General features: G+C 46.8%; 3 protein-coding genes across 10 annotated transcripts; 1 reads left to right on the top strand and 2 right to left on the bottom strand.

The window, feature by feature from the left end:
* Positions 1 to 524: 524 nt before the first annotated feature.
* Positions 525 to 25,647, bottom strand: tweek (transmembrane protein KIAA1109 homolog tweek). Of its 6 annotated transcripts, none has more exons than XM_089465735.1 (23): positions 25,075 to 25,647; positions 21,408 to 21,687; positions 18,186 to 21,351; positions 17,919 to 18,122; positions 17,304 to 17,856; positions 16,977 to 17,239; positions 16,799 to 16,919; positions 16,303 to 16,398; positions 14,929 to 15,509; positions 12,282 to 12,618; positions 11,020 to 12,219; positions 10,789 to 10,953; positions 10,476 to 10,728; positions 9,722 to 9,827; positions 9,424 to 9,539; positions 8,561 to 9,355; positions 7,670 to 8,501; positions 7,006 to 7,609; positions 6,029 to 6,949; positions 2,297 to 5,969; positions 2,034 to 2,234; positions 1,845 to 1,975; positions 525 to 1,770 (listed from the first exon to the last, which is right to left on the bottom strand). In XM_089465735.1, the coding sequence occupies exons 1-23, from the start codon at positions 25,186 to 25,188 to the stop codon at positions 1,030 to 1,032; spliced, it is 15,453 nt and encodes a 5,150-aa protein (XP_089321861.1). In that variant the 5' UTR covers positions 25,189 to 25,647; the 3' UTR covers positions 525 to 1,029. The 6 variants fall into 6 exon arrangements, with proteins under 6 accessions (XP_089321861.1, XP_089321863.1, XP_089321862.1 ...); XM_089465737.1 differs by having other exon boundaries at positions 9,424 to 9,479; XM_089465736.1 differs by having other exon boundaries at positions 10,527 to 10,728.
* LOC108610859 (uncharacterized) lies at positions 12,937 to 14,847 on the top strand. Of its 3 annotated transcripts, none has more exons than XM_018003218.2 (5): positions 12,937 to 13,132; positions 13,188 to 13,365; positions 13,425 to 14,280; positions 14,340 to 14,583; positions 14,662 to 14,847. In XM_018003218.2, exons 1-5 carry the CDS (start codon positions 13,070 to 13,072, stop codon positions 14,758 to 14,760), a joined length of 1,440 nt encoding a protein of 479 aa, XP_017858707.1. In that variant the 5' UTR covers positions 12,937 to 13,069; the 3' UTR covers positions 14,761 to 14,847. The 3 variants fall into 3 exon arrangements, with proteins under 3 accessions (XP_017858707.1, XP_017858706.1, XP_017858708.1); XM_018003217.2 differs by having other exon boundaries at positions 14,632 to 14,847; XM_018003219.2 differs by having other exon boundaries at positions 12,940 to 13,132; positions 14,649 to 14,847.
* On the bottom strand, positions 23,242 to 24,894 carry LOC108610860 (methylmalonic aciduria and homocystinuria type D homolog, mitochondrial). Its single transcript, XM_018003222.2, has one exon. The coding sequence runs from the start codon at positions 24,179 to 24,181 to the stop codon at positions 23,450 to 23,452; it is 732 nt and encodes a 243-aa protein (XP_017858711.1). The 5' UTR covers positions 24,182 to 24,894; the 3' UTR covers positions 23,242 to 23,449.

The raw sequence follows: 25,647 nt of genomic DNA, 5'->3' as shown, positions 1-25,647 counted from the left end.
TGTAGTATATACGATAAACTAAAAGAATTTAACTCAGCTAAGACTAATCGAAAGAAACTTAATGCAGAGAGGGAGAAATGCGCTTAACTTTAAAACTTATGGAATGAAAACTTGAAAACTTGGCTGAAAAGCGTAAAAGAAAGCTTAAACAAAATTAAATAGTGAATTAATTTTGTAAATAAAATATAGTAAAGATTCGAAAGTTTTTAAAAATCATTTCATATGTAGGAAAAGCATGAATGAGCTTGAAAAAACTTTAACTGAATTCAACGGAAATCTATTCCTCAAAGCAAACGAGAATAACATTTGAAATAATATATGTATGTAAAATATGTATATATTATTTATTAAGAAACCCTTGTAATTTAAATACGCTTTCAGTTGATTTTTTTTTTTTTTTATAATAAATAAAAAAATAATAAAAGAAAACTAAACAAAAAAATTATGATAAAAATATATTACTAATATAATTTTAAAAAAAAACTTCATTTTGTTTATTTTTTTTTTTTCCATTATGATTGCTTTTCCCATTGCAAAGTAATTTTTATTATCTATTTAGAAACATACACAGTTCTGTTGAAATTTATAGAGTATGCGTTTATGTATATAAATTATTGCTACTTATAGTTTAAACATTAACTTTGCTCTTGCACAATCAGTTTAAAAACAATACAATAATTACAAAGCGCTAAAAATTGAGCAAATTACGCGAAGCACTTGACCTTAGACCTAAATCGAAGTATTTAATAATATAATAGTTATAATATTTATCTGTATATAGAAGCGAGCAAACAATTTACAATTTAACAGAGGCTGCCCGATTAGCTAATCATAGTATTAATATTAATAATACGAATAACTTGAGTCTAATTAAACAATTTACTATGCAGAACATAGAGATGCTAGATCAAGAAATCGTTACACAAATCACACAAATTACAAATATTACAACAAGATCGATATACAATGCGAATAAAGCTAATTATTAATCGACATACAAATTGGTCAATTGTCATGGCTGAGTTGCTCTCAAGGAGCTGGGCGATTATGATTCTGTTGTTGCTGCTGCTGCTGCTGCTGTTTCGATTGGCCAGCCTCGGATTTATTCTCGCGCACCATCAACAGCAGCTGCAGCATCATCAGCGCCTCCACCTTGTCCAGTGGGTCCATGAAGCCACGCTGCAACCACTTGGGTATGGTGGTGCGTGCATGACTAAAGCCGAGCTTGTTGAGTATATAATCCACGCCATATGGCTCGATGGATTTGCCGGCCCAGGAGAGCAGTCGTACCGTCGGCTCTAGATGCCAGGTCTGGCAGTCAAAGTGTCGCCAATCCCGCACAAAGGATTCAATATCAAAGCTGGGCAACGGTGCATTGGCTTCAGTGCCAGCTTTGGGCTGTGCATTTCCATCCTTAATATCGCTTGCAGCTGCATTTGCAGTTGCTGTTGCTGTTGTAGTTGTTGCTGTCGTTGTAGTTGCTGCCGTTGTTGTTGCTGCTGTTGCTGTTGCTACTGTCGTTGTCGTAGTGGTTGCTGTTGTCGCAGTGTTCGCTGTTGTGGCAGTATTCGATGCCGTATTCAGATTCGTATGACTGCCCTGCAGTGGCTCCAGGCTGCTCTTGCTGCCACTCAGCTGCTGGTTCTGCACAGTCAAGTTCGTATTGGAAGCGCCCTTCTTCTCCTTGAGTATGTCATCGGTTATGAAGGGCTTCAGGTTCGCCTTCTGCGACAGATTGGGTGAAGCGGCACGCGCCGATTGAGCACCGAGCTGCAAGCGAGCAAAAGTCAAACATAAGCAAGGGAATCTCTTATCTTAGAACAACATTCACTCCATTCACTCACCACTTTCTCTTTCTCAGTCACATACGATGTGATTAGATCATGCAAAAAGAAAAACGCATCGGCGTCCACAGTGACAAATATATGATCATCAAACTCGGTGATAAAGCTGCACAAGACTTCAGGTTTCGTTTCTAAAGGAAAGTTCATTCAATATTATCCATAATAGTAAATTCATTTCATTCTACTCACCAGTTGGCTCTGGCGTGGTGTTGCCCTGCTTGTGCTCGGTCTTGAAATACAGCTGCAGGCTGGGCAGCGCGAAGATGACCTCGCGATTGTGATTGTGCTCCTGCGATTTGGCCGAGCTGCTGCTGCCCGAGGCACGCGTGCGTTCAATCGAATTGGAGGCTATCTCGCGCTCGCACTCCAGCATGGGGAAACGGTCCACGGCTGGGAAAGATGAATGGAGATAAGTAATGAGTAAAATACAAGTAATTAATTGCTTCACTCACCGTCAATTTCGCTGTTGGCGAATGCATAGTGGAACCATTCGTTGAGCGTCTTGAATTGAGGTGGAAAGATAATGTTGCGTGTGATGCGACTGACGATGGCCATGGAGTGATTCTGCTGCTGCTGCACCTCCGTCGTCTGGCCCAGGCAGGAGGTGAGCGTCTGTGTGACGTGCACCTCACTGGAGTCCTCCAGCTGGCGCGCCTCAGTTGTGAAATTAATGGAAGGCGACTTCAGACTGAACAGGGCCCATGCTTTGGACTTGAAGTTGATGCCGTGGAAGCAGGCGAGCGAAATGTTTTGACCACGCAGATCCACGGTGCCGCCAAGCACATTGCCATGGCGTGGCAGGCGGGTGACCAGCGACGGCACCACCAGCCCAATGGCCTGGGCCAGCGGCTTCTGCCAGTGGCGATGATGACGTGCATCCGTATTTTCCACCCCACTTAGGCTGGGAGCAGCTGCAGCTGGCGGTAGCTCGCCATTGGGCTTCTTCTTCAGCTGCTGGCGACGCTTGATGCTCGCCGTGCGATCTTGCAGACGCGGCTCCAGGCTGGAGAACACGCGCTTGGAGGACTTGAACTGCTGCGTAAAGAACTCTTCGAGCTTGAAGTACATCTTCATAAGGTCCGCCGTCGTCGACTTTGATATCATGATCTGCAATTGATCCCAGCTGAGATCGCCGTGTATAAAGATCAGAGCGCCCGGCTGATCCTTGCCGCAGGCAGCTGCCTGCGATGCTGTGCGCCATTCGTCCTTCATGGCCGCTGCAAAGGTGCTGATGCGCGTCATCAGGACCGAGGTGCCCATGTAATCCAGGCGCAGCTCCAACGCCATAAAGCTAAGACCCAGCGTATGATACGGTTCCATGCCCGCTTCCTCCTTGATGTGGAATCGCTTGTTGATCTTGTTCACCTCGAAGCTGCCGCCCACAATGCCGCCCTTGGCATCCAGCGCCGAGCCGCCCAAATAGATGCCCGCATACATATTCTTGTACCCGGTGCTGCCTATGGACAGGCGCCCATCCGAGCGGAAGTCCTTGGTCAGCCACACCACATTGCCGCACACGTTGCCAATGTTCATCTGGACGTTCAGCTTGGTGAAGTTGACGGCGAAGATGACCAACGTCTCCCAGGCAGTTATCTGATTCTTCTCCGAGGGCGGCGTGCCAGATGACTCGGCGCTGGACGATTTACCCAGCGACTTTAGCTTGCGCACGGCGCCAAAGTGGCCCATTTGCTGCTGCGACTGCTGACCCTCAAAGTCCAGGCGCAGCTTATCCTTGCTGCGACCCTCGCTGGGCGTGGGCGTTGGCGTCGCTGGCGTTGGCGTTGGCGTCTCAGCGCCCGCCTGTTGCTGCTGCTGTTGCTGGTGCACGCTCAGATCGCCCAGGAAGAGACGCCGCACAATGCGACGCCTGTACCAGGCCTTGGGAAAGGCCAAGATCTCGGTGAGCCGCCGCATATCGTACTTAAAGCTGGCGCTGCCAATGTCCACAATGGTGGAGAAGCGTATCACGGCACGGGACTGATCCAGCGCCCGCTTCGAGCTCGGCAATGGCTCAATGTAAACCTTGCGGCAGCGCGTGATGTGAAACTTAACAAACTCCACATTGATGCTGAGCGAGTCCTTGCGCTCGCTGTCGCTCAGAGGCGAGAACTGGGTCTCCTTGGAGGTCTTCTTACCGCCATACGGATGGAAGATGTAGACATTGAAGTCCGCCAGGCAGCCGGTCACACTTAGCCCGCCCGTGGGCAGCTGTTGATCCGCATGGCTTTGACTCGAGTGCGCCTGCGGCTGCTGCTGTTGCTGCTCCTGCTCCTCGCCGCTGCGCTTCGAGCTGAACACAATATCCAAGCTGGGCAGCTGCAGCATGCACTCGACTCGCGAGACGGGCAGACAGCTGAATCGAAACGTGGACGGCTGCATGTGGAAGTAGACAATGACGTCGACGGGAAACGAGGCATAGGTCGCATAATTCGCTGGCAAAATGTCCAGATTAACGGCTGCGGTATGCGAGGGCGTGGCGGGCGCACTGTTCGCCTGTCGCGCTGGAATCGGCTCCAGCGTTTGCTCGAGGAACTCGAGTATGTGTGGCGAGATGATTGTCTCCTCCGGTATGCTCTGCAGCGTCATCCAGGCGCTCAGCGTGGCGCGCTTATTGCCCAAGCGTCGCATATGCGGCACAGCCAAGGCGTTTGCTGGCGTCAACGGCTGCTCCGTGGCGTCCACTAGCGTGCGTGACTGATAGTGCAGCTTGACGTCCAGGCCGGGTATGTGGAAGATGGTGAGATCGGCGAGCAGCGCATTATTGTGCGTGCTGGCATTGAAGCGCAGCTTGCTCTTGTCCCGCTGGCGACGCGACGGCGTCGGGCTGCCCCAGTCGTTGCCAATGCTGCGCTCGCGCTTGTGCGACTTCACACTGGAGGCGGCTGCTCCGCCAGCCGCATAGGCGGCTCGCTCCTCGCCGCTGTTGTTCTCCTTGGTGTGGAGCACACACTTGCCCGAATTGACGAGCACCTTCACATCCAGCTCGAAATCGATGTTCGGCTCCGGCTGCTGCTTTTGGGCATGGGCATGGGCATGCTTGCGTCGCATCTCCACCGAGGTGCCATCCACGTCCATTTCGCTGGGCGTGCAGTCGCCATGGACGCCGCCACGCCAGTCCAGCTCGTTGTCAGCCGTCTCCGTGTCGGTGTCGGCATTCGGCAGCGACGTCTGACGCATGGCATCCGTGAAGGTCACGCGGCCCACGCCCGTCTTAAACGAGGCGCTGCGCGAGTGACAGGAGGCGGGCGTGCTTTGCAGGCTCGAGATTTCATCATTGGAGGCAATCGTGTCCAGGCGTCTGCCCGCATAGCTGTGGCTGCTGCCATTATCCAGTGGCAGTTCTCTAGCGGGCGGCACACCTGGCACGCCTCCAGTGCCTATATACGAATGCGAACGACCGTAGTTCTTCAGAGATCGTCGCAGCGAGGGCTTCCTCCACTTCTGTATCATGTCGCGACGGAAGTATTTGTAGCAAATGGCCTGCAGCTCCTGCAGGCGTCGCTCCTCGTGGGCAACCGTATTGTGCGAGGCGCCCAATGTACGCAGATCGTTGATGATCTTCAGCTGCTCCGCCATCTCCTTCTCCATCATGAACGAGCGCTTCTTCGAGTCAATTGTGGGATCGAACACAAAGGCGGGCAGATTATCGAATTCAGCCCGCCTACGCACATACGTATCCCGACTGCTCTGATCGCCTTCGTCGCTATCGGGTGATTCCATTTGCGTGTCGTCCTCCTCGAAGCCCGTGAGCATGGTGAGTGTGTGGCCCAGCGAGGACAGCTGCTTGCCAATGTTCACATCCAGATGAATATCCACGCCCTCCATTTGCCACTTCACGTTCAGCAGCCACTTGGCATTCTCGCCCTTCTTTGCGGCCGTCGTGCGGGAGCACACCTCGAAGGTGCCCTCAGAGACCACGCATACATTCATAATGGGCTCCACACTGCTCGGCTTCCAGTCATCCAGATTGGTCTCGAAGTCATCTGCAAAGCGCAAGCAGAGGCCCTGAAATTTGCCCTTGGAGACCAGAGAGCCCGAATTGCAGGCCGAGATGATGGTGTTCTCCAAGGTGATCACCACAGCGCCTTTGGCATCAAAGTCCTGATACGAACGCGAACCAAAGGACTGCAAAAATTGTTTACATTAAATTATATTTGATTAGCTTTTATTCACTTAACACTCACCATTGCATTGACTTGCTTTAGGGGCAAACAGATGCCCATGTCCTCCACAGTCAGCTGCAGGAATAATGTTGACAAATTGGAGCTGGCTATTTGGCCAAAGGCCACGCGATCGAAGACCTGTTGAGTGGTTTGGGCTGTGTGCTCGTAGCAGAGATTTGCACGCTTCTCGGCCCAATATTCATAGGCATTCTTGTAGTTCAACCAGACCAATATGGCCTTGTCCACTGCTATCGGCTGTACGTAGACCAGGGGACGCTTCAACGTCAGCAATATGAGCTCCTTGTCCTCGTTGAGCAACTCATCCTGGAAGGCGTTACGCAGACCGATGGTCGTATGGAAAAAGGCATATTGCTGAAACTCTGGCTCCGCCTCATCAAAGATCACGTTCCTGATGATCTGGCCAAGTGATAAATTAAAGTCGATGTGTGCCTTGAAGAACATTTTACGATTGCTCATGTCACCCAAATTCTTGACACGATTCGAGAGCTGCAATTCCAGAGTGCCCGTCTCAAAGCGCACGGCTGAAGAGCACGGAGTGGTCGCTGTTAGTTGTATACGCTTCATCGATATGTTGATGGAGAATAGTATGCGCTTTAGCGTCGACTCCTGGACGCTGGCATTGTCGCCACTCTCCTCGGTCCACAGGGGCACTGGCTTCTCCCCGCCATAGACCTTTTGGAGCACCTCGTTGATCTCTCGCATGAACACCTTCTGCACGAAGACCAAGTGATTGAGCAGGTCTGTGGTCAGGCAACGTTCGAACTCGCCAATCTCAGCGCTGGCATTCACATAGCCGCCCTGGCGTAAAACTATGCCTTCAATGCTCTCCGTATGCTCCTGTCGATTATCCGGTATATATTCAGCTACAACATGCACGGGTGGCAGGCCGATGCATGCCTCCGAGGGCAGATTCATTTCGTTCTGAAAGATGAATGAGCTTTAGTTTATATTTGAAATAGAATTAACGGACAACTCACCTGTATCTTGGTGTTAAAGCTGAGCGTGTGCGTGGGCAAGTCAATGACAAACTTTGCCCGCTGACCCGTGACGCCCATCGAGCTAACGTGATTCATGCGATACTGCGCCTGCAGCGAGGGCAACAGCGCCGCATTTATGGACAGACTTTGCAGCAACACATTGAACTGCATGACTAGCGGCTGCAGCAGACCATTCGATGCCGTCGCCGGCTTGGATTGAGCCAGGCGAGCAGCGCGTCTCGCTGCAAATTGTTGCTGCTGCTGAGCACCTCCCGAAATGGTTCTCTCGCGCATTTCGCTGGCGGTGCCGACTCCGCTAGCTGCGCCGCCCGAATTGCGCGCATGGAAGGGTGAATCTGGCTCCTCGGCCGTATGGGATCGTAGTGTAGATCTACCCGAGTTGCGTTTCACGCGCAGCTCTTGCAGCGTGGACGACAGCTGCTTCGAGCTGCGCGTCATCATGCCGTGCAGAGCCACTGGATGCTGCGGTATGTCTATGTTAACGGGTCCAATCGAGAGCAGGCCGCTGTTTTTATCCTTGCCACGCTTCGAAAGGCTCGAGTAGAGCGTCTGGCTCTTGCCCACTGTGACCTTGACAACGGTTCTGAAAGGAGCATTCATTAGGTATGAGCTGAGTCAGTGAAAGTGATATTTGAGTACTTACTGCTGACTGGGCGCCACGCCCTCGAGTAGCACGATCATAGCGCGTCCCACCTGCCCAGTGAGCGAGCACTCCAATGAGACAGGTCTAGCCTTCTTTCGCCACGTGGCCGTGCTATTCAATGTGGTAATCTCCGACTCCAGCTTAAGCCCGGACAGCGTGGCCAACAATCGCGTCTTGTGTATCTTGGCCACGCCGAAGACGATGAGGCGCGTTCGCTCCGGCGGCACCCCATCCACAAGCAGCATCTCGCGATGCTGCGGCAGCGGTGTTGGGGCATTCGTCAAGTCGTCGTCATCATTATTACCGAAGCTTGGCGGCGCCTTCTTATGCTCGTTCAGCGAACTCCGTTGCGCCACTGTCTTCGTCTCCGGCATGGTGCCATACAGCTCAAGCAGATGATAGATTGTCTTCCAACAGTTGGGCGTCTCCAGCAGCGGCGCTGATTTGGTGAGCGTGTTATTGTAATCCCCGCTGACACTCGTCGCACAGCCACCATTCAGCGAAGCCTTCGACTCTGTGGTTAGCTTCATAATGTGCTGCTCGTGGAACGACATTGTGGGGCTGTCCCTCAACGGCGACGAGCTGGACTCATTTAGATTCGTGTAGCCCAGTTTGCCCTTGACGGATTTGCCCGTGGAGCGCAGCTTTTGCGCAAAGCTCTGCGGTCGATTCTTGGCATTGGGCGAAGGAGTCAGCTGTATAATGGGACGACTACGACCAGCTGGCATTGTGGGCATGGTCTCGTTAAACTTGTCATAGCGCTCATCTGAAAAGCTTTCGCCGTGGCCAGCAAAACGATCCGAAAAGGGTAGCAAGTCCGTTGGCTCGGAGGCTATTGAAAGAAAATCTGGTTAGTAAAGAAGCCTTAAGATGGTTTCACTTATTTCTTACCCAGACTGCACTCATCTTTTGTGTGGCTCTTCTTGCTCAGATCAGGATGCTCGTGGAACTCGTTCTGAGCATCCTTCACATTCTGATACATATTGCATATCTGATGCAGCAGTCGCAGCAGCGGCATATTCACCTGCTGCGAAATGAAGCGCACATTGAGACTGAAGTTGATGACGGTGCTTGTGTGCTTCTTGAGCTGTCGCCTGGACATGTAGATGACATTCTGGCGCGCCTGATCCACCATGCCGTCGGACATTTTCAACACCTCCAACTCAACACCCACGCGCTCACACAAGAAGAGCGGAGTATCGATCATGATAGAGGCTCGTCCGCCATTCGATTTCTTACTCAGCTTGGCTGGCTTAGTATTGGTATTGTTCTTCTTATCGCCAGCCTCGCTGACCACAATGTCGACGCGTATCGAATCGAAGGTGCCAATGAGTGAGAGATTAGTGCCGAAATTCTCTAGCGAAGAGATGTCTGCGTTTGAGAACTTGTTGATCATTTGCTGTGGCATTACGCCCAAGCACGTGAGCAGCGGCTCGAAGATTAAATGCGCATCCAGCAGCTTAATGGAGTCCTGCATGATGGTGTTTCTCGCCTGTGGCTGGCCTTGGAACTTGGGTGGAGCTGGACGAGCATGCTCCTTTTCAGCAGAATTCTCTTTCTTCTTGTTGTTATCCTGCTGCTTGGCCATCCAGAAGTACAAATCTTCCTTGTGATTGTCAGCACCCAGCCAGAATTTATTCACCGAGTTTGTAGAGCTCAGCGAGCCCTCCTGCAAGGCGCCATATTCTGCAACGATTATAAATATTATATATATTGACTATTTATTATCCACTTTTAGTCATTCTGAAACTTACCAAACTCTGGCACTTGCTTCTCCACTAAGCCCGATATAATGGGCAGCATTTGTATGCTAGAACGAGACGAATTTCCATGTGAATAATTCGAGGCTTTGCTGTGCACTTTGCCCAGACTTTTTATGTATAAAGATACGGATATCATATATATGCAAATATATTCATATTTATGCGATGGTTAAGTTGAGTTGGGTATGAAAAGAAAAACACATACACAGGCAAAGGCATTAATAGACGAAACATGCATAAGCATATATGACATGGTACACATTGAAATGTTTCAAACGCAAAAACTTACCCACGACGCGTGTGATGTATATTGGGCGATGTGGAAGTCGATCTCTGGGATGCAGGACCATGATGGGCCTCCTGGGCATAGGACATGCCTCCGTACTGTGCATTGTCTACATGTGGGATGGTAAGAGTCTTGAGTAAAAGCTTTTATAACAAATGTAAATCAATATTTCAATTTTGTACTTAGGTGGCGTTAGAGACCAAAAGGGAATTTTGTCAAGTGCAGTGTGCCACATTGTATATTATAAATGTATATAATATAAATATGAAATTTTATTAAATATTTTACATCGAGCACACTGCACTATAGAGTATAAGCCTAAAATTTAATTAGACTTAACTTAGCCAAAAGGAAAAAAGGAGAGTAACATTTAATAATTGTATACATAATGCACACGCAGGACATCAAACAATATGAAGTCATGAACACATAAAGCTGACTGAAGACATACAATACAGGGAGTTGAAATATAGAAATAGAGAATATAGAAAGTTGGAAAGAGAACATAGAAGAAAGTCAGGTAAGATAGGAAATGAACATATATATAGAGCCAAGCACAATAAACGTCTCTTGAGTGCTTAAAGAGTTAACTTTTGCATGGCTTATATATTAGTTAATTACTTAATACGTGCATAAAAAAACAACACAAAAAAATAATCTCCTACATCTATATATCTAAATATATAAAAAATATTAGTTATAACAAAGGAAGTTGGCTGCGGTTTAGGCAGCTGACCAGCGTTAATCAAAGGAATACCAATGTGAGCTCGATGATGCTGTGTTTGCCCAAGTAATAAAGCATTCTCACTCTCTTCCGGATGCTCGCCGACGCCGGCATAGGCGCCCATTTCAACATCACCTTCACACTCATCCGCCTCGCACTCCTCTTCGTTTTGCGGAAACGAAAATGTCACATTAATCGGTCGGGCCAATTTATTCTTGTACTGATGCTCGAACAAAATGGGATTATACAAGGTGTTCTTCCACTGACGGCTTAGCACAATGATACCCTGTAGAAATGAAGCGGATAATTAGAAATATATAAATCTATAAATCCCTCAATTGCTCACCTGTCGAAGCGTATTCAAATGGGGCACTTCGCCACGCTTGAAAATCTGCTCAATGCGCTGCACTCCCTCATCCAGGACTAACTTTTGCATGATGTAACAAAGCTGACAGCTGGGATCCTCCTGCAAGGTCTTCGACAACAACGTATAGTTGTTCGCATAGCGACTCTAATTGAGAGAGATTTTGCATTAGTATATATGTAAGTGAAATATGGTATTATACACTCCCTTTACCTTCTTTATCTTTGGATTTCGCTGAATTTTCTCATTCTCCATGGCATCTGCCATGAGGCAGGCAGCAACTGCCGTCTGTCTTGTATGCAGCACCTTCATCAGGGACACAATTTTCATGGCTAGCCGATTGCTGGGATTCATCCAAGCCGTTATGGCCGGCGAGGCAGTGCTCAGCAGATTCCAATCCAAGCGCGTCAAATCAATTTTTCGAGTGATTGGCACACAAGGAGGCGCCGCAAAGTTAAACCACACGGACTTTAGCTCTATCACACAGGACGAAGTCTTGTCGGTGCCTTTAAGATTCGAGAGCGCCTTGTCGTAGCCATCTTTCGCTGCATTTCCAGCATTTCCGCTTGGCTTTTGAGTGCCTTGTGGCTGTGAGCTGCCCGCTCCTCCTTTCTCTACATCCTCATTGGGCGTGGCTTTGCGTGCCTGCTCTGCACCGGTTTCACTAGCAATATTAACATCCAATGCATGCGGAAATTTCTCTTTAGGTGTTTTGGGGGTCGGTGGTTTTTTGGTTATTAAACGCCAGGCTGCCTCGGCTTTTGAGGTAGCGCCACTTGCATCTGCTGAGGCAGGTGCAGCTTCAGCAGTCGATCCCACCACCAGTTCTGTTAGATTGAAGCCACCTCCTGTCGAAGCAACGCCCTCTGCACCACCTGTCATCTCTGCTAGCTCCTCTTTGCTATTCTCCGACTTCTCGAAATGCGAACGCTTAACAATCTTAACGCCGACTCCTTCCAAGCCACACTCGAACATGATGTAGCCAATGCTCTCAATGCCCGTGCTCTCGGGCATCTTTAAGCACTCGAAGAGCACCTTGCTCTTGTGCTCCGGTATGGCCGTCACAATGATGGGCGTCTCTGGTGCACACGACTGTCCCTCGGTCTTTAGCCGACGCAGCTGCGCGTGCGCTCGTCCAATATCGAGTGTAATAACCAGCTCTTCCAGCTGTTTCTCCGACGTCTCAATTAGTATCGGCTCGCCTTGCACATTGTCAGGTCTCGTTTGAGACGAGAGATGTGCGAGCAGCGCTCGGGTGCCCTTCATAATGCCACCTTTCTTATGGCTGCTGCCCGATTGCACAGCCTGCTGTATATAGACATTGTGCATTGAGGCTCGTGTGGTTTTACCCAAATGAAATTTGGTCGAGATGCCCTCCATATAGAACGTAAGCAGTGAGACGCAACTGAGATCCTGTGTGCAGAAAATTCATTAGTACCATTTCAATTGTGATTCGAAATGCATTTCTCACTCACCTGCACGTTGTCGAGCGCTGCCACTGAGATGATCTCCTCCACAATAGACGACTGGAGCATTGTGATGCTCACCTTAGGGAGGACAATCAATCCCTGAGTCTTTGTCGAGATGCTCTCCTCATAGACGTCGCTCAGGAATGAGTCGCCCGGTCCCTGCAAATGTCGTTCGGTTGTCGAACGCTTGGAATTCGAATGTACCTGCGACCAGTAGCTCAGACTCTGATCTCGCTTTAATATATTGTCGTTTTTCACTTTGGCTATGCACGAGGCATGAATGAAATTTACAACAGAAAGCAGATGCATTGACTGAATTGTCGGTACGGCAGCCTCAACCATTCTGCAAGAGAATACAATAAAAGTTGTATATGATAAGTATATTATGAAATTACATGATACATGATTTTAACGAGAGGAGAAAGCTAAAATATTTAGTAAATCTGCAATATATTCTATGGGAGACAACTATGTTTACAGGAGAGAGAAGAAGGTATTATATGATCTGTATCGAAAGAGAAAAGCAGCCTTCCATGTAAATACTGAAAGTCAAAGGACTCAAACGAAAAGCAAAATAAAAGACAAATATATTAAAATAAGAACTATAAAGTCTAGCAGTAAGATAAGCTCCGAGTTTCTCATTTGGAACTAATTCGTAACGAAAATACATAATCCCAACCGGGCCTCCATTGCTTTATCTGTTATCAGTTAACAAGTCACAGCATAAACATTCTACTTCGATCAGCATAAGATATATATACTACTACAAATTTAAGTGCTATAAGTTTATAGAAATGTTACTACTGCGCATTGGTCTGTTTGGTGCCCTGCTGACCTTTATGGCAGCATATCCGCTGGTAGGTTGAGTGAAAGTCCTCTATGACTTCTTGGTAATGCAAACTAATGAAACAGGAAGCTCAAGTAAAGCCCGAACGAAAAGCTGAGCTCGATCCGGCTGATTATCCGGATCTAACAGATGGTCTCACTGATGCTGAAGTGGAGTCCACACTCAATGGCCTATCCCTGGACGATTTGAATGAGCTGAATAAACTTCTGGATGATGCTGGCGATGGACCATTTGACTTGCAGGGTATTTCGTCGTATGCTAAACAAGCGAATCCATCCATAATTCATTCCTTTCAAAGCAAGCAAGCCTTAGGGGACATCATAAACAAGCCAAGAAACAACATTACACGGATGTGGACAGTGTGGACGAGGACTTGGAAAGTGCCTTGAAGCCGGACAAGCAATCGGTAGACGATGGCTGTCACGACGACGACGATGACAAGGACAAGGACGAATGCACCGAACGACCCAAATGTACCGAGCGACCCAAGTGCAGCAAGCGACCGACCACACGGCGCTGCACCACTCGCAAGTGTACCACCTCATGCAAGTCCTTGGATGGCTTCCTCGATATACACTTGGATGGAGCGAACTCGGACCGCCACGGTGCCAAATTGAAATGCAAAAGTATTGAGGAATGCGATCCGGAGGATACGATGTGCTTGCAGCGCTTGCAGCACAGGTCGAAGCAGAGACCAAGCATGAATGACTTTGCCGATGTGGGCTTGGATCACGTGTCCAACGGAATGGGCAGTCTGGAGCAATTGGCAGCTCAGGCACATCGCGATGACGTCCTCAAATTTAGCAAGCAACTGGAGGACTGGAATGGCAAGGAGGACACTCTGCCGGACATGTCGAATATGGACTATGACAAACTGGCCACTGCTGACACATTCAAGGATCTGCCGAAATTGGGTAGTGCCTGGGATCAAGCGAAGGTCACCGAGGACGAGGTTGGACAGTTACACCACAACGAAGAGCAGCTCAATGCGCCGTACGAGCGACATGAGCTGGCAAGGACTGCGCACGGGCGCAGGCAAGATCTACAGCAGCCGCACCAAGAGGAGAAGTCCGAGGACGATGACAAGCAGACCGAAGAGCTGGACGAGAGCGCGCCAGTGAATGAGCCAGGCGAACTAGCAGCCAATGAAGGCGACAGGTTGGAGGATTTAGTTGACTTACATGTTCCATTCAAACCTATAAAAACAATACACACAGTTTCATAGCGCAAAATGCTCGTGATCCATTGCGCTATCTCATTCAAACACAGGAGGGCTACATCAAAAGCGAGGAGGAACCCATCGAGCATCAGCTGCGATCGGACAAGGAGCATAGCGAAATGCTCAACTATGACCCCTATCAGCTAAGCAACGAACATAGTCCCCTACAGAGTCAGTTGGAGCAGTCGAAACGCACCAAGCGGGAGAAAAATGGGAGAGCATACGACGACGACTCGAACGAGGTAAGTGCGGAATGACATCCTTAATAGACAATTAAAGACTCCATCCAGAATAACAACAACGAAAGCTATCTCAAGAAGCTGATGGACTCGTTTCCCCGTGATCAGAACAGCCAGAGCAATCTCAATGTGGCCATCAGGCTGGCAAAACGAACGCATTTGCGTGTTAAACGAAGTTAAGTTTTCATAGTTATTCCGTTTGTTCAATTGACCGATGTGACTGAATATATATTTTTATAATGTGCGAATAAATAAGTTGAGTCTGGATTAATTGTGTATATTCAACTCACCTACAAAAATGTATATTTCAATTAATGTGCATAATGTGCAATAAATAGCTCAACTCACCTTTGTAGTCCCTCTAGCAGGAGGGGCGTAAGGAATATATTGAGCTGCCCCTTCAATCTAGCCACAACCGAGGTGCAGGCCGCACCACCTTCCGATTGAAGGCTCATGAATTCGCCATCATCGAAACCATTTGTCGTCTTGTCCGACTCCTCTTCCTTGAGCAGGACACTGGGATCCCAGGGATGGGATTTCGGACCACCCATAAATGTGGCAGAGCTGTTGCTGCCGGTGGAGTTCTCATAGCGTGGCACCACTTTAATTTCACGCCAGCACGAGTACAAATCGAAATGTGGCAACATTTTGCTGCCAATGTAGGTGAGGCCACCGTCTTCGTTCTCATGGAAGAGCGGCGTAGAGAAGACATCCGGTCCGAGCGGAAATGAGCAGCCGTTCCAATTGAAGCACTTCACCTGCGACAAGTGATTCAAATAGCTGGCCATCAGCAGTGGCGAATCGATGATGGGTCGATTGACCTGCTGATGCAGATTGACCAGCGCAACATCCTCCTGCGACGACATGGCCGATATGAAGGAGTTCGATGAGAGCGACGGCGTCCCCGACGACGAGCCACGGGAGTCAGCCTGGGAAATGCAAAGCAAACCAAATATTGCATCAGAATGAGATCATAAAGCAATCCATGGCGCACGGCTACAAATCAAATGGAAACGGTGGGCAGAACAAGAGGCGCAAAAAGTGCAATGGGTGCAATTGTTTCTGTGCGTGTGTTAATCAAAGACTTCATACTTAAAACTAAACTAGAAATCATTTAAACTTAGACTAGCTCCAAGTAGCATGCGAAATGTGTAGAAGGCATGCAGGCAACATATTAGAGAAACCCTTGCAGAGAGTTGAAACTGAGGGAAAACATTTATAAGACAAACAAAAATAATAATATGAATTTCACAATAATAATAATCTTACAAATAATAATATATTTTTAATTTAAATAACCCTAAAATAATTTGTAAATTTATTAGCCTGCTGAACACTATTATTTATATAAATAAAATTAACATTCAACTTGTTTTACTTTTTGGACTATCTTCGGAAATAAAAAAAAAAAAAATTTTCTGCAAGAATATACGGAAGTGGTCTGAACACTTTATTATATTGTAAAATTAAATGAATTTAATCCATACACAATTGCTTAGACCACCCTCGCAAAGCTTCGGCAAACCGAATATAATATTGTTTTTCAAATATAATATTTTATAATAAAACTATACTAAATAATTTTTGGTACATTAAGATAGAAAGAAATATTTGGAAGTTAGTTGCGCTACACATGTTAGTCAAAGATTAAGGATTTGGTTTTAAATTTTAAAATTGATCTTTACTGTACTTTGGTTTTGGCTGTTGCTAAGAACTACTCACATCGTGAACAAAATGTCGATACTCGGGTCGTGATGAGATATTTGTTAATTTTCTTATAGGTGTGGCAAGACCGTGAATGCGTCTCGCGTCTTCATTCTGGATGAGTTTTTTCGTATTTATCAAGTTTTTATAACGTTTAGTTTTTTTTTTTATGAATTGAAAGTTTTGGTGGAAAGGAATAGAATTTAGGTGTGGATTTGGTTTAACAATAGAGTTATAGAGAAATATATAGCTTAAAGTTAAGAAGAGAGGCATGCATCATATATGTAAATATATAAATTTGTATAAGTTTTTCCCAAATACTTTAGAACTGGGCTGCTTTATATATGCTATAAACTGTAGTTGGTGAAAGTGGAATATAAACTAGGCCTTAAAAGCAGTAAAGCTGCAAAGTGTATGTAGTATCGTATATGGAATCCGTATACGTAGACTTAATACATATATATAATAATTATAGATAGGAAACTGTTTGTAACAGTTGCTCGATTGTTTTTACCAGTTCTGTTGTGCTCTGTGGTCGCTTGGGCAGCGTTTTGTTGCTCTCGGATGGATGAATTTCCAGATCGCTGCGATAGGTCGGCAAAGTGTGGCTGCCGTTCTCATTCTGAGCGCCAATGCTGTAATATATCGGAATTAGCTTTACAGTTATTTGATTTAATTTCTGTAATGGCTACCTGAAGTCAGAGGAGAAACGTTTTCTGCCCGACAAAATGATGGAGCCAGTGCCACTGCGCTGCTTCATGGAGCCACGCTGAGACATAACATTCGAAATGTCTTCCTCGGCGGAGAAGAACATCTCCGAGGGATTCTCGGAGGTTAGCGATATGGTGCGCTGTACTTCACGGGGCAACTGATCGCCGCCATGCAGCACAATGTCCGCGATCTCAAATTCCAGCGGATGCGAATGAGGCGCCGAGTGGGACATTTCATCGGGAATCTGATGTCGGAATAAATCTAAATTGTACCAAAGAGTTCCTTCTCTTACTAGCATATCTACTTACCTCCTGCTCATCATCCAGAGCCGCCTCGCCGGTCAGTCTTGAGTCGGAGATGCTTGTCTTGGGCGGCGATACGCGTAGTCGGTGCGAATCGGAGCCGCGTCTTGGCTGCTGACAGCTTGTGTTGATAATCTCCCGCTCGATGGACTCGTGCTGCAGCTGCAGCTTCTTGGACGGGCTATCCAGCAGGCGAGCGTATGGCACCTCCACAGAGGTCTGCCTCGTGCAAGTATAACGCTTGCTGCGTCGCTCCAGCGTATTCGGTGAGCCAATGCTCTCGCGACTCTTGTGTCGATTGCTGTTGAGCTCTGGCTTCTCCACAGAGCCGGCGCCAATTTTGAATTTAGTGCCATCGGGCAGAGAGCCAAGCTCCGATTTCTTCAAGCTGCCATTGCGCAGCTCACTCGCGGGTCTATACAGCTTGCCTTTGCCATTGAAGTCGGCCGCGTCATAGAGCGATACGCAGTGGAGACTATAGGGCGGTGTGTGGAAGACGAGCTGGCCCTGATGCAAAATGCTCTCGCCAAAGCCAAAATCTTTGCTATTGTTGATGATGCTGAATGGGAGAGATTTAGAAAGATGAGCACAAGGTAATCAAATTTGAGTTTTGATACTTACAAATAACGCGCTATATTGTAATTATCGTGCACATCTTGAGCTGTGGGCTTGAAGAACTTTTGGCCATTGCGATTGCTGCCAAAGAAGGCGCAGCCGCCAATGCAGCCACAGCGCGAGGTCTCCGATCCAGAACTGAGAGCACTGCCATTGTTTGCCCAGAGGAACCAAAGGCGCTTAAACTTGGCGTCGTGCTCACGCAGAAAGCTGAAAGATGGAAACAATTGAAGTATTTTCATATATAGAGAAGCTGCAGCTGCTTTCACTCACTTGTGCTGCACGAGATGCAGCTCATGGTCGGGTATGGGCAGTGCGGAGGCGCCTTCGAGCAGTATGGGACCCAGCGAGGTGCAGCCCACCTCCACCCAGTTCTCGCAGAGCTCCGACGTCAGCGGTGTGCGCTTGGCTGCATGTGCATCCACGCTGTCCCGCAGTTTGCTGCGCGCCGAGTCTTCGCGCGAATCGCGACGTTGCGAGAACGAGTTGGAGCTGCGTTTGCTGGTGGGCTTGTGCGTGCCATAGACATCCTGCGACTTGAGCGAGTCCTGATCAGCGCGTCGCAGCTTGCCCGATCGATTGCTGCCCGTGGTATTCGTATTGTAGCTGCTATTGGGCGCATTCCCCGCGTGCAGCATGAACAGTCGCAGCAGAATGGAAGGCAACAGACCCGAGATGCCGGACTTGACGCGCTGGCCATGCAAATTGCAGTTGGCCAGTCGTATGGGCGAGATCCACGCATGCAAGGCCGTGCCGCTCTCGATGAGATAGACGTCCACAGCGTCTACCGAAACGCGCGTCATCTTGTATTTAATGTCCTCGGAGGATGGGCATTTGTACTTGTTCTCCTCCTTGGTGTGCGGGCACAGATTGCTGGGCACACCATGATGGCAATTGCGCACGGTTTTCGGCGACTTCAAGCAGTTCTCGGGATCGATGGCGAGCAGCACCAGCGTCTCCAGTCCAGTGACGACATTCACCAGCTGCGGCAGGGTCAACTTGCCCGTCAGCTTGCCCAGCTGCACTTCCACCAGCCAGGAATACTCCAACGTATCCTCATCCAAGGCACAGCCCTCATTGCTGAACATCGCATGGCCTCGCACCTGGACAGCAGAGAGCAGCAGGTGGCCCTGCTGAATGTGCTGCTCGCGTTGCTGTCGCTGCAGCGTGTCGGCCGTCAGCAGATACGAGGGGCTAACCAAAACTTGCAGCGTTGTCTCATGGTAGCGTTTGTCCATCTCGAAGCCGAAACGTTCGATCAGCACCACCGGGCAGGGCGGATCATCTGGATTGCAGTTCTTCATCACGTGCGCTTGAATATCGTGCACTATGACCGAGACCATGACCTCCAGCGGGCGGTAGAGCCGTGGATCGAAGGGTTTGCGCTTCTCTTCGGGTGGCGCTGTCTCTGATATGGACTTGTTGGCCAGCTCCTTTTCCTTGGCCAGCAGTTGATCTTTCGGGTTTGGAGCAACACCTGGCTCCTTGTTCACATTCGATTGCTCCATGTCCGTGAAGTTCTGATCCTCGCCAAATATGTTCTCCTTGAGGCTGATGAAATTTCTCAGCACATTGCCATAGGCCATCAGCACCGAGCTGCCAATCTCCACCTCCACCGTGACTTGATCCGCCGTCAAGGTGCCCGGATCGAACTTATTCTGCTGCTGCTCGGCTGCTTGCTGTGCCTGCTGCCAACTGTTGCTCACTGGAGATTTTCGTACTTTCGGTATCCGCATTGGACTCAGCAGAATCTCCTCCTTTTCGGGCGTGGTGATATCCGCCTGGGGATCAGGCCCCAGCGGCGGCACCGGATGATAGACATACTGGATGGACAGTGCTAATATGGGCACCGCCCAGCAATCGATCCAGCCGGCGCTGCGCTGGCAAATCTTACGCCATTTTTTCGTATAGAGCTCGGGGCGTCTGATCAACTTGCCCTCGCGTGTTAACAGTCTTGCATTCTCGTCTATGGCTAGGACAATGGGTCGCACCGAAGACACCTCCGGCACATACAAACTCAAGTCGAGACCTTCGCCGTGTATCCAGAACTTGAGCGTGACAGTCTTGGGTAGAAAATCGTCGAAGGGCAGCGCAAAGCTCATCTCAAAGACATCGCCACAGAAGGCCAGGTGATTGTTCTCCTGGTTCGCACTGCTGCAGTCGATCCAATTGTATTCGTTGCACAGCATCAGAATCTCGAATTCGTTCAGGCGTATATTGAAATTGCAAGTGTAGGGCACAAAGCTAAGTATGTCGGGTCTTGCTTTGTTCGCCCAATCCTCGATGAGATCCTGGAAGAAGCATTTGTGTTTATACACAATAAATGCCGTTGTCTTGCAGCCAGCCAATGAGATGTTCCAATCCTGTGGCGCATTCCATTTTCTTGGATAATGGATGCGCACTTTGTACTCCAGCGATTCGAACTCTGCCAGGCTGCGATATTGCAGCGAGGTGGTGGCCTCCACATGGAACAGCTGGCCCTGAATCTTGGACGTATAGCCATCGGCTAGGGTCACCCAAGGTATGGTCACCTCCACATAGGAGGCGGGGCCCACGGTTATGTGCATGGCATTCGTCTCCTTCTCTTTGGAGAAGAGTATGTCGATCGTGGCTTCGTTCAGCACACAGAGCGTCACATCGAACGACTGATACGTGCGCAGTTCGCCTGGCTGCGGTGTCGGTGTCACCTCGGCCTCCTTCCAATCGGATGGATAGAAGTATCTGTAGAGATGATCGCGCTGTCTGTCTGCCCAGGGGCCGTAGCTGAAATCCGTGCCCTTTAGGCAATGCGCATTGATGCCCCAGACGGGCGGCGATGGCTCTGATTCATCACCATTGGCCAAGAGAATCTGGACCGGCTCCTCTGGCACAACTCCCGGCTCATCCATATAGAAGTATAAGTCCATTTGATTGGACATCATGACCACAAATCCCTCGCCCATATAGCGTGGCGGCTCGTCAATCAGGCCCGTGTATTTCGGACTGGGACAGAATAAGATTTTAGCATTCTCCACCTTCGCCTTGACAAAGTGCATAAAGTGATCGAGCGGGCAAACAGCGGGCTTGGTGCTGTACGTGCAGTGCGCCTCCTCCATGGATATGGACAGCGTTGTCGGTGTTAAGCGATTGCCGAAGACAAAGCGACCCGAGCTGATGTCGATCTTGATTACAGGTATCAAATCTCTCCAGGTGGTGGCCTGCATGGCCTCCGAGTTCTTAACGCTATTCACGCGTTTGCTCTGCTTTGCATTCTCCAGATTCATGTGATGCTCCTTGAGCTTATTGCGCTCCTCAGTGCTCACCGTATCCGTGGGTATCAGCAGCGAAGGCTCCAAGCCGAAAGTCTTCTCCAACTTATCGTACAGATCGGAGCGATTGTAGATGTGCAGCTCGTACACATTCAGCTGAACAGACAAGCGCGTATCCGAATGGGAGAGATCTGCAAGGGATCAGGACTTTAATTTGATTATTTTAGATTTGGACTTCAAGACTTACCCTCCGAGACATCTTTGGGCACATAGGAACGCCACCAGCGGAATATGAAGTAGCCATCCTGCACGCGCATCGTATAATCATACGTAATGTAAACAAAATCCCTGAACATGATTTTGCCAGCCAGCGGATTTATCGCCACCGATCCAATCTTGAAGTAAGCGCCCTTTATGAACCAGCGATTCGCGATCTTTGTGATCAGCATGCCGATGACACGAGAGTTGTAAAAGTTGTTGTAGGTCACCCACATGATGGTCGTCAGCAGCGAGCAGATCAGCCATATCTATAACAGGTAGCAAAGGTGAAGCATAACTAGTTATTATATCATTTTAGCCAAGGGGTTAGAGTATGAGTTGAGCAAAGGGCAAACCACAAATGAAGAATGTTATATTTTGAGAAGAATGTATACCCTATCTACATATAGAAATGTCGTTAAGGGATATACTAATAGACTCACTAAAAAGGTCTACTCTACCTAAACATACAAGTTTAATGATGTTGACTCACTCAGGGATACCCTACTTAACTATACGAATTTAGTCACTAAGGAATACCCTCTAGATAAGTTTGCAGAAGTAGAGTAAGAGATACCCTATGTAAGTATACAAATTTAGTTATGTGGAGACACTAAATATAGAGAGTGAATAATAATATGTGTCAGAGTCAATAAGGAGCAACCTATCCAAATATTCAAATACCTATATAGGGGAAACATACAATAACATTCTTACTTTAAGAATGTTTTCATTTTCTCCGAATCCCCAGTTTGAATATAATTCAAGCATATATGCATATATACATGCATACATAATACATACAAAATATAAGAATGAATACCCATGTGCATTTACGTTGTTTTGTTACTCTCTTATTACTCACGGCTGTTGTGGTTCTGGCGAATTCAATTAGTCACAGCTGTTTCATGCGATTTACTTTGATAATGAAACACACATCGTGCGTGAAACAGGTGTACGTATTTAGAATTAAACACGCCGCCTCGAGCTGGATTAAACTTAAATTCGAAGTCAAAATAAATGAAGTCCAATAATACTAGAGTCTAAGATAATTTAAATGAATCGTAGGTAATCTGAATATGTATTATATAAAGATCTATATATATTCCCATTATCAAGATAACAATTATAAATATAAAATGTATATAAATATGTACTTGATATGAAATTTAAAAACAATGCGCTTAGTCACGCTTAGTTGGAGCCCATACTTCAGCCCATACGAATCAGCGAATCGTTAAATAATTGTCAACAATTTACCAACATTTAAATAGACCGAAATGAATTTAATAATTTGCTCAATGATTATTGAACCTCTAAAGATGATATTATATTATTAGCAAATGTTTTTGGTAATTAGGTAACTTTTTGATGGGGCTCTTACTTAAATGGATTTTAATATATTTCACAATCATTAGCTTAAACATATTTGGGATATGTACGAGGTATGTACAAAAAGATTCGCGAGTTTTGCTTTTTCTTTGGGGTGTCTATTCAACAATTTCAATTTTGTGTCTTTAAAAGTAGTCCCCATCAGATATGAAACACTTTTGGCAAAGTTTCTACCAATACAGGAAGCACTTAAAAAGTCGTTTCTTATGATCTTGTTCAATACATCCTTCGCTGCCGTCTCTATCACGTCGATCGGGCCGTGTTTTTATGGACTCCCTCAGTATCGGGAACATACGTTAACATAATCCTTATTTCCTTATTTCTGCATTAGCTTAAGCTGATTTAAGAGCCTCCCTTGAGTCTCGCTCATAATTCAATCTTTCATATACAAATCGCTATCCCGACCAAAGACTTAAAAGACAGTTTAGACATATAAACATATACATGATCGATTTAATAAACTTATATTTCTAATTTGATGTGCACAAACTCTAAAGAAGCTTCAATGTAGACAATTAACCAAGACATGTAAAAAATTTGATTGTGGAAATGTAGGTATAAAAATGTAAATCGGCTCTAAGTGTGTCAAATGGTTTGATTTTGTGATCAATCGCCGTGGCTGGTTCGGGTTGCGTGTTTTCAGTCAAAGTAATTGACAGGCACATCGCTGAAGATGGCGCCGGCAAAGGTGCATTTCTTGGCCTCCTTGATGACGGTGCAGCCGTGGATGTCCTTGAAGAATATGTTGTGGCCCAAACAGCGCGGCTGATTCACAGTACAATGGGTGCGCCGTGTGGCTGGCCGGAAGTAGGCACGACCCGTAAATGGATTGACAAAGTCCGACCAATAGCCATCCTGCATAAATTCCACGGAATATTGCGAGGCAATCAATACGAATGCCTTGATGGCGCTATTCACATCGCTGTCAAAGTACAAATTGAAGATGCTGAAATTGCCGGGATCCTTGAACTTGGAACACGGAATGGTGAACAGTCGCTTCATGTGGCTCAATAGCAGTTTGGGACAGCGCACCACCTGCGCCCGGATCGGCTTGATGCCATTCCAGCCGATCGAATTGTGATATTTACTCACATCAAATTGATCGGCGGTGGTGAACAGATCCTGATAGGCCGGTCCCACGCTGTGCGGCATATAGAAGAGATCCGAGTAACGATTGCCCAGTATTGGATAGACCGGATGGATGCCAATATCATCATCGGTCTCCACGTCATCCTGCTCCTCCATATCAACCAATATAAAGTTTGGCAGGCTGCTGCTGCTCGTGAATCGGCGAGCGGGCTTCACGCACTTCTGATTCTGTAGAATCTTTCGGTCCTTTAAGCATCGCACTAATATTCTTAATGTTTGCATTCTGTGTTATTGATTATAATTATTATTATTATAATGATTATAATCCGTCTGTTGGTCAAATTCGTTCGATTGGGCGGCGATAAACAGTTTAACTAAAATTTTTAACTATCAGATGCTAAAATCAGTTGTGTTTTCGAAAAAGTTTTGTTTGTTTGTCTGTTTGTAAAAATTTGTTCGGTCTTATTATTTTTTGTCAATTCTCTTAGCAAAAGCGGCGTCCGTAGACCGCGAAACAGATTTTTATTGGGTTCTGTCCGTATTAAAATAATTTTGAACGTTTGTTCATATATGTAAAAAGAAAAGCTGCCCGATTAAATTGTAAATTTAAGGTTCCATCTCCTGCTTGTTGTCAAGAAAAAACCGAATTGCTTTGTTTTCAAAATCAAACTATATGGAGGTAAATTTATGACAGATGGGAAAAAATTTAATTTAATAGTTATCGAACTAGAAATTTATGCATAATTCTCTTTCAAATATAAAGTGTAAAAAATGTTATCGAATTTTAAATTTTCTAGTAGCAATGGAAAAGTGCAAAGATCGTCGTACACAAGAAAATCGTCGTAAATAAACTTTATCCATGTTGGCTAGTGTAATACAGAGCGAGAGAGAGGGATAGTATGTATGTGTGTGTGTGTGTGTCAATGACCAAAGCTCTTTAATTGATTGATAAGCCGCACTGCAAGTGTGGAAACAGTCGCACACTTGTTCATCGACTGGCTGTGGCTATTAAAGCGTGTAGCGAGCGATCGGCATGAGGGGCAATAGACGAGAAGCAGATAAAGCTTCGTCCTCGCCTGATTCATGACACATTAATCAAATCAAATTATGTGCGTGGGTAAAATGTAGCATGATTACATATATGTATGCGTATATATGTATGTGTGTATTCTTACCATGGGAGCATCGATTTTCATATTCTCCAGCGGCACATTATGTGTGCGATTCCAGGTGCCCACTTCGGGGAAGCCGAGAGAAATTCCATTGTCGCTTGTTTCATCCAAATCCATTTTTGCAGATTTTCTCTTCGTTGGGTGGGAATGGAATGGGTGTTGCTAGCTCGTTTATTAAATTAACGATTAATGTTGTCTAGCCACATTTCACTTATTTTAGCACTATTTATCAATGAATCTGCATAAACATTTCATGTTTATTTGCTTTCTTTCTTTAATTTTAGCTTATTGCACATACACACACACATACGCGCACAAAGTTCGATTTTTCCCACTTTGTATTGGAGGTCGTCGTTGTCTCAATTTTTGTTTACGACTTTCAGCCGTTTTCATCTACTCTACACGATTGCTGTAATATTTATTGTAAGCACGATGATGTGTTTACACTTTGTTGTGTATTTTTAGCAATTAATTGCAACTATTTAGCGCGTAAATAATTAAAAATAAAATATCAGACGAAACGAAAACACTCCCATCTTGTGCTGCTTCTTGCCACTGAACAGATGTTTGTTATCG

Source organism: Drosophila arizonae, chromosome 3 (assembly GCF_054131065.1).
Source record: "Drosophila arizonae isolate 15081-1271.41 chromosome 3, UAZ_ARI_1.0, whole genome shotgun sequence".
Taxonomy (NCBI): Eukaryota; Metazoa; Arthropoda; class Insecta; order Diptera; family Drosophilidae; genus Drosophila; species Drosophila arizonae.
The sequence above is the reverse complement of the archived record's forward strand: the minus strand, read 5'-3'. Positions and strand labels throughout refer to the sequence as shown.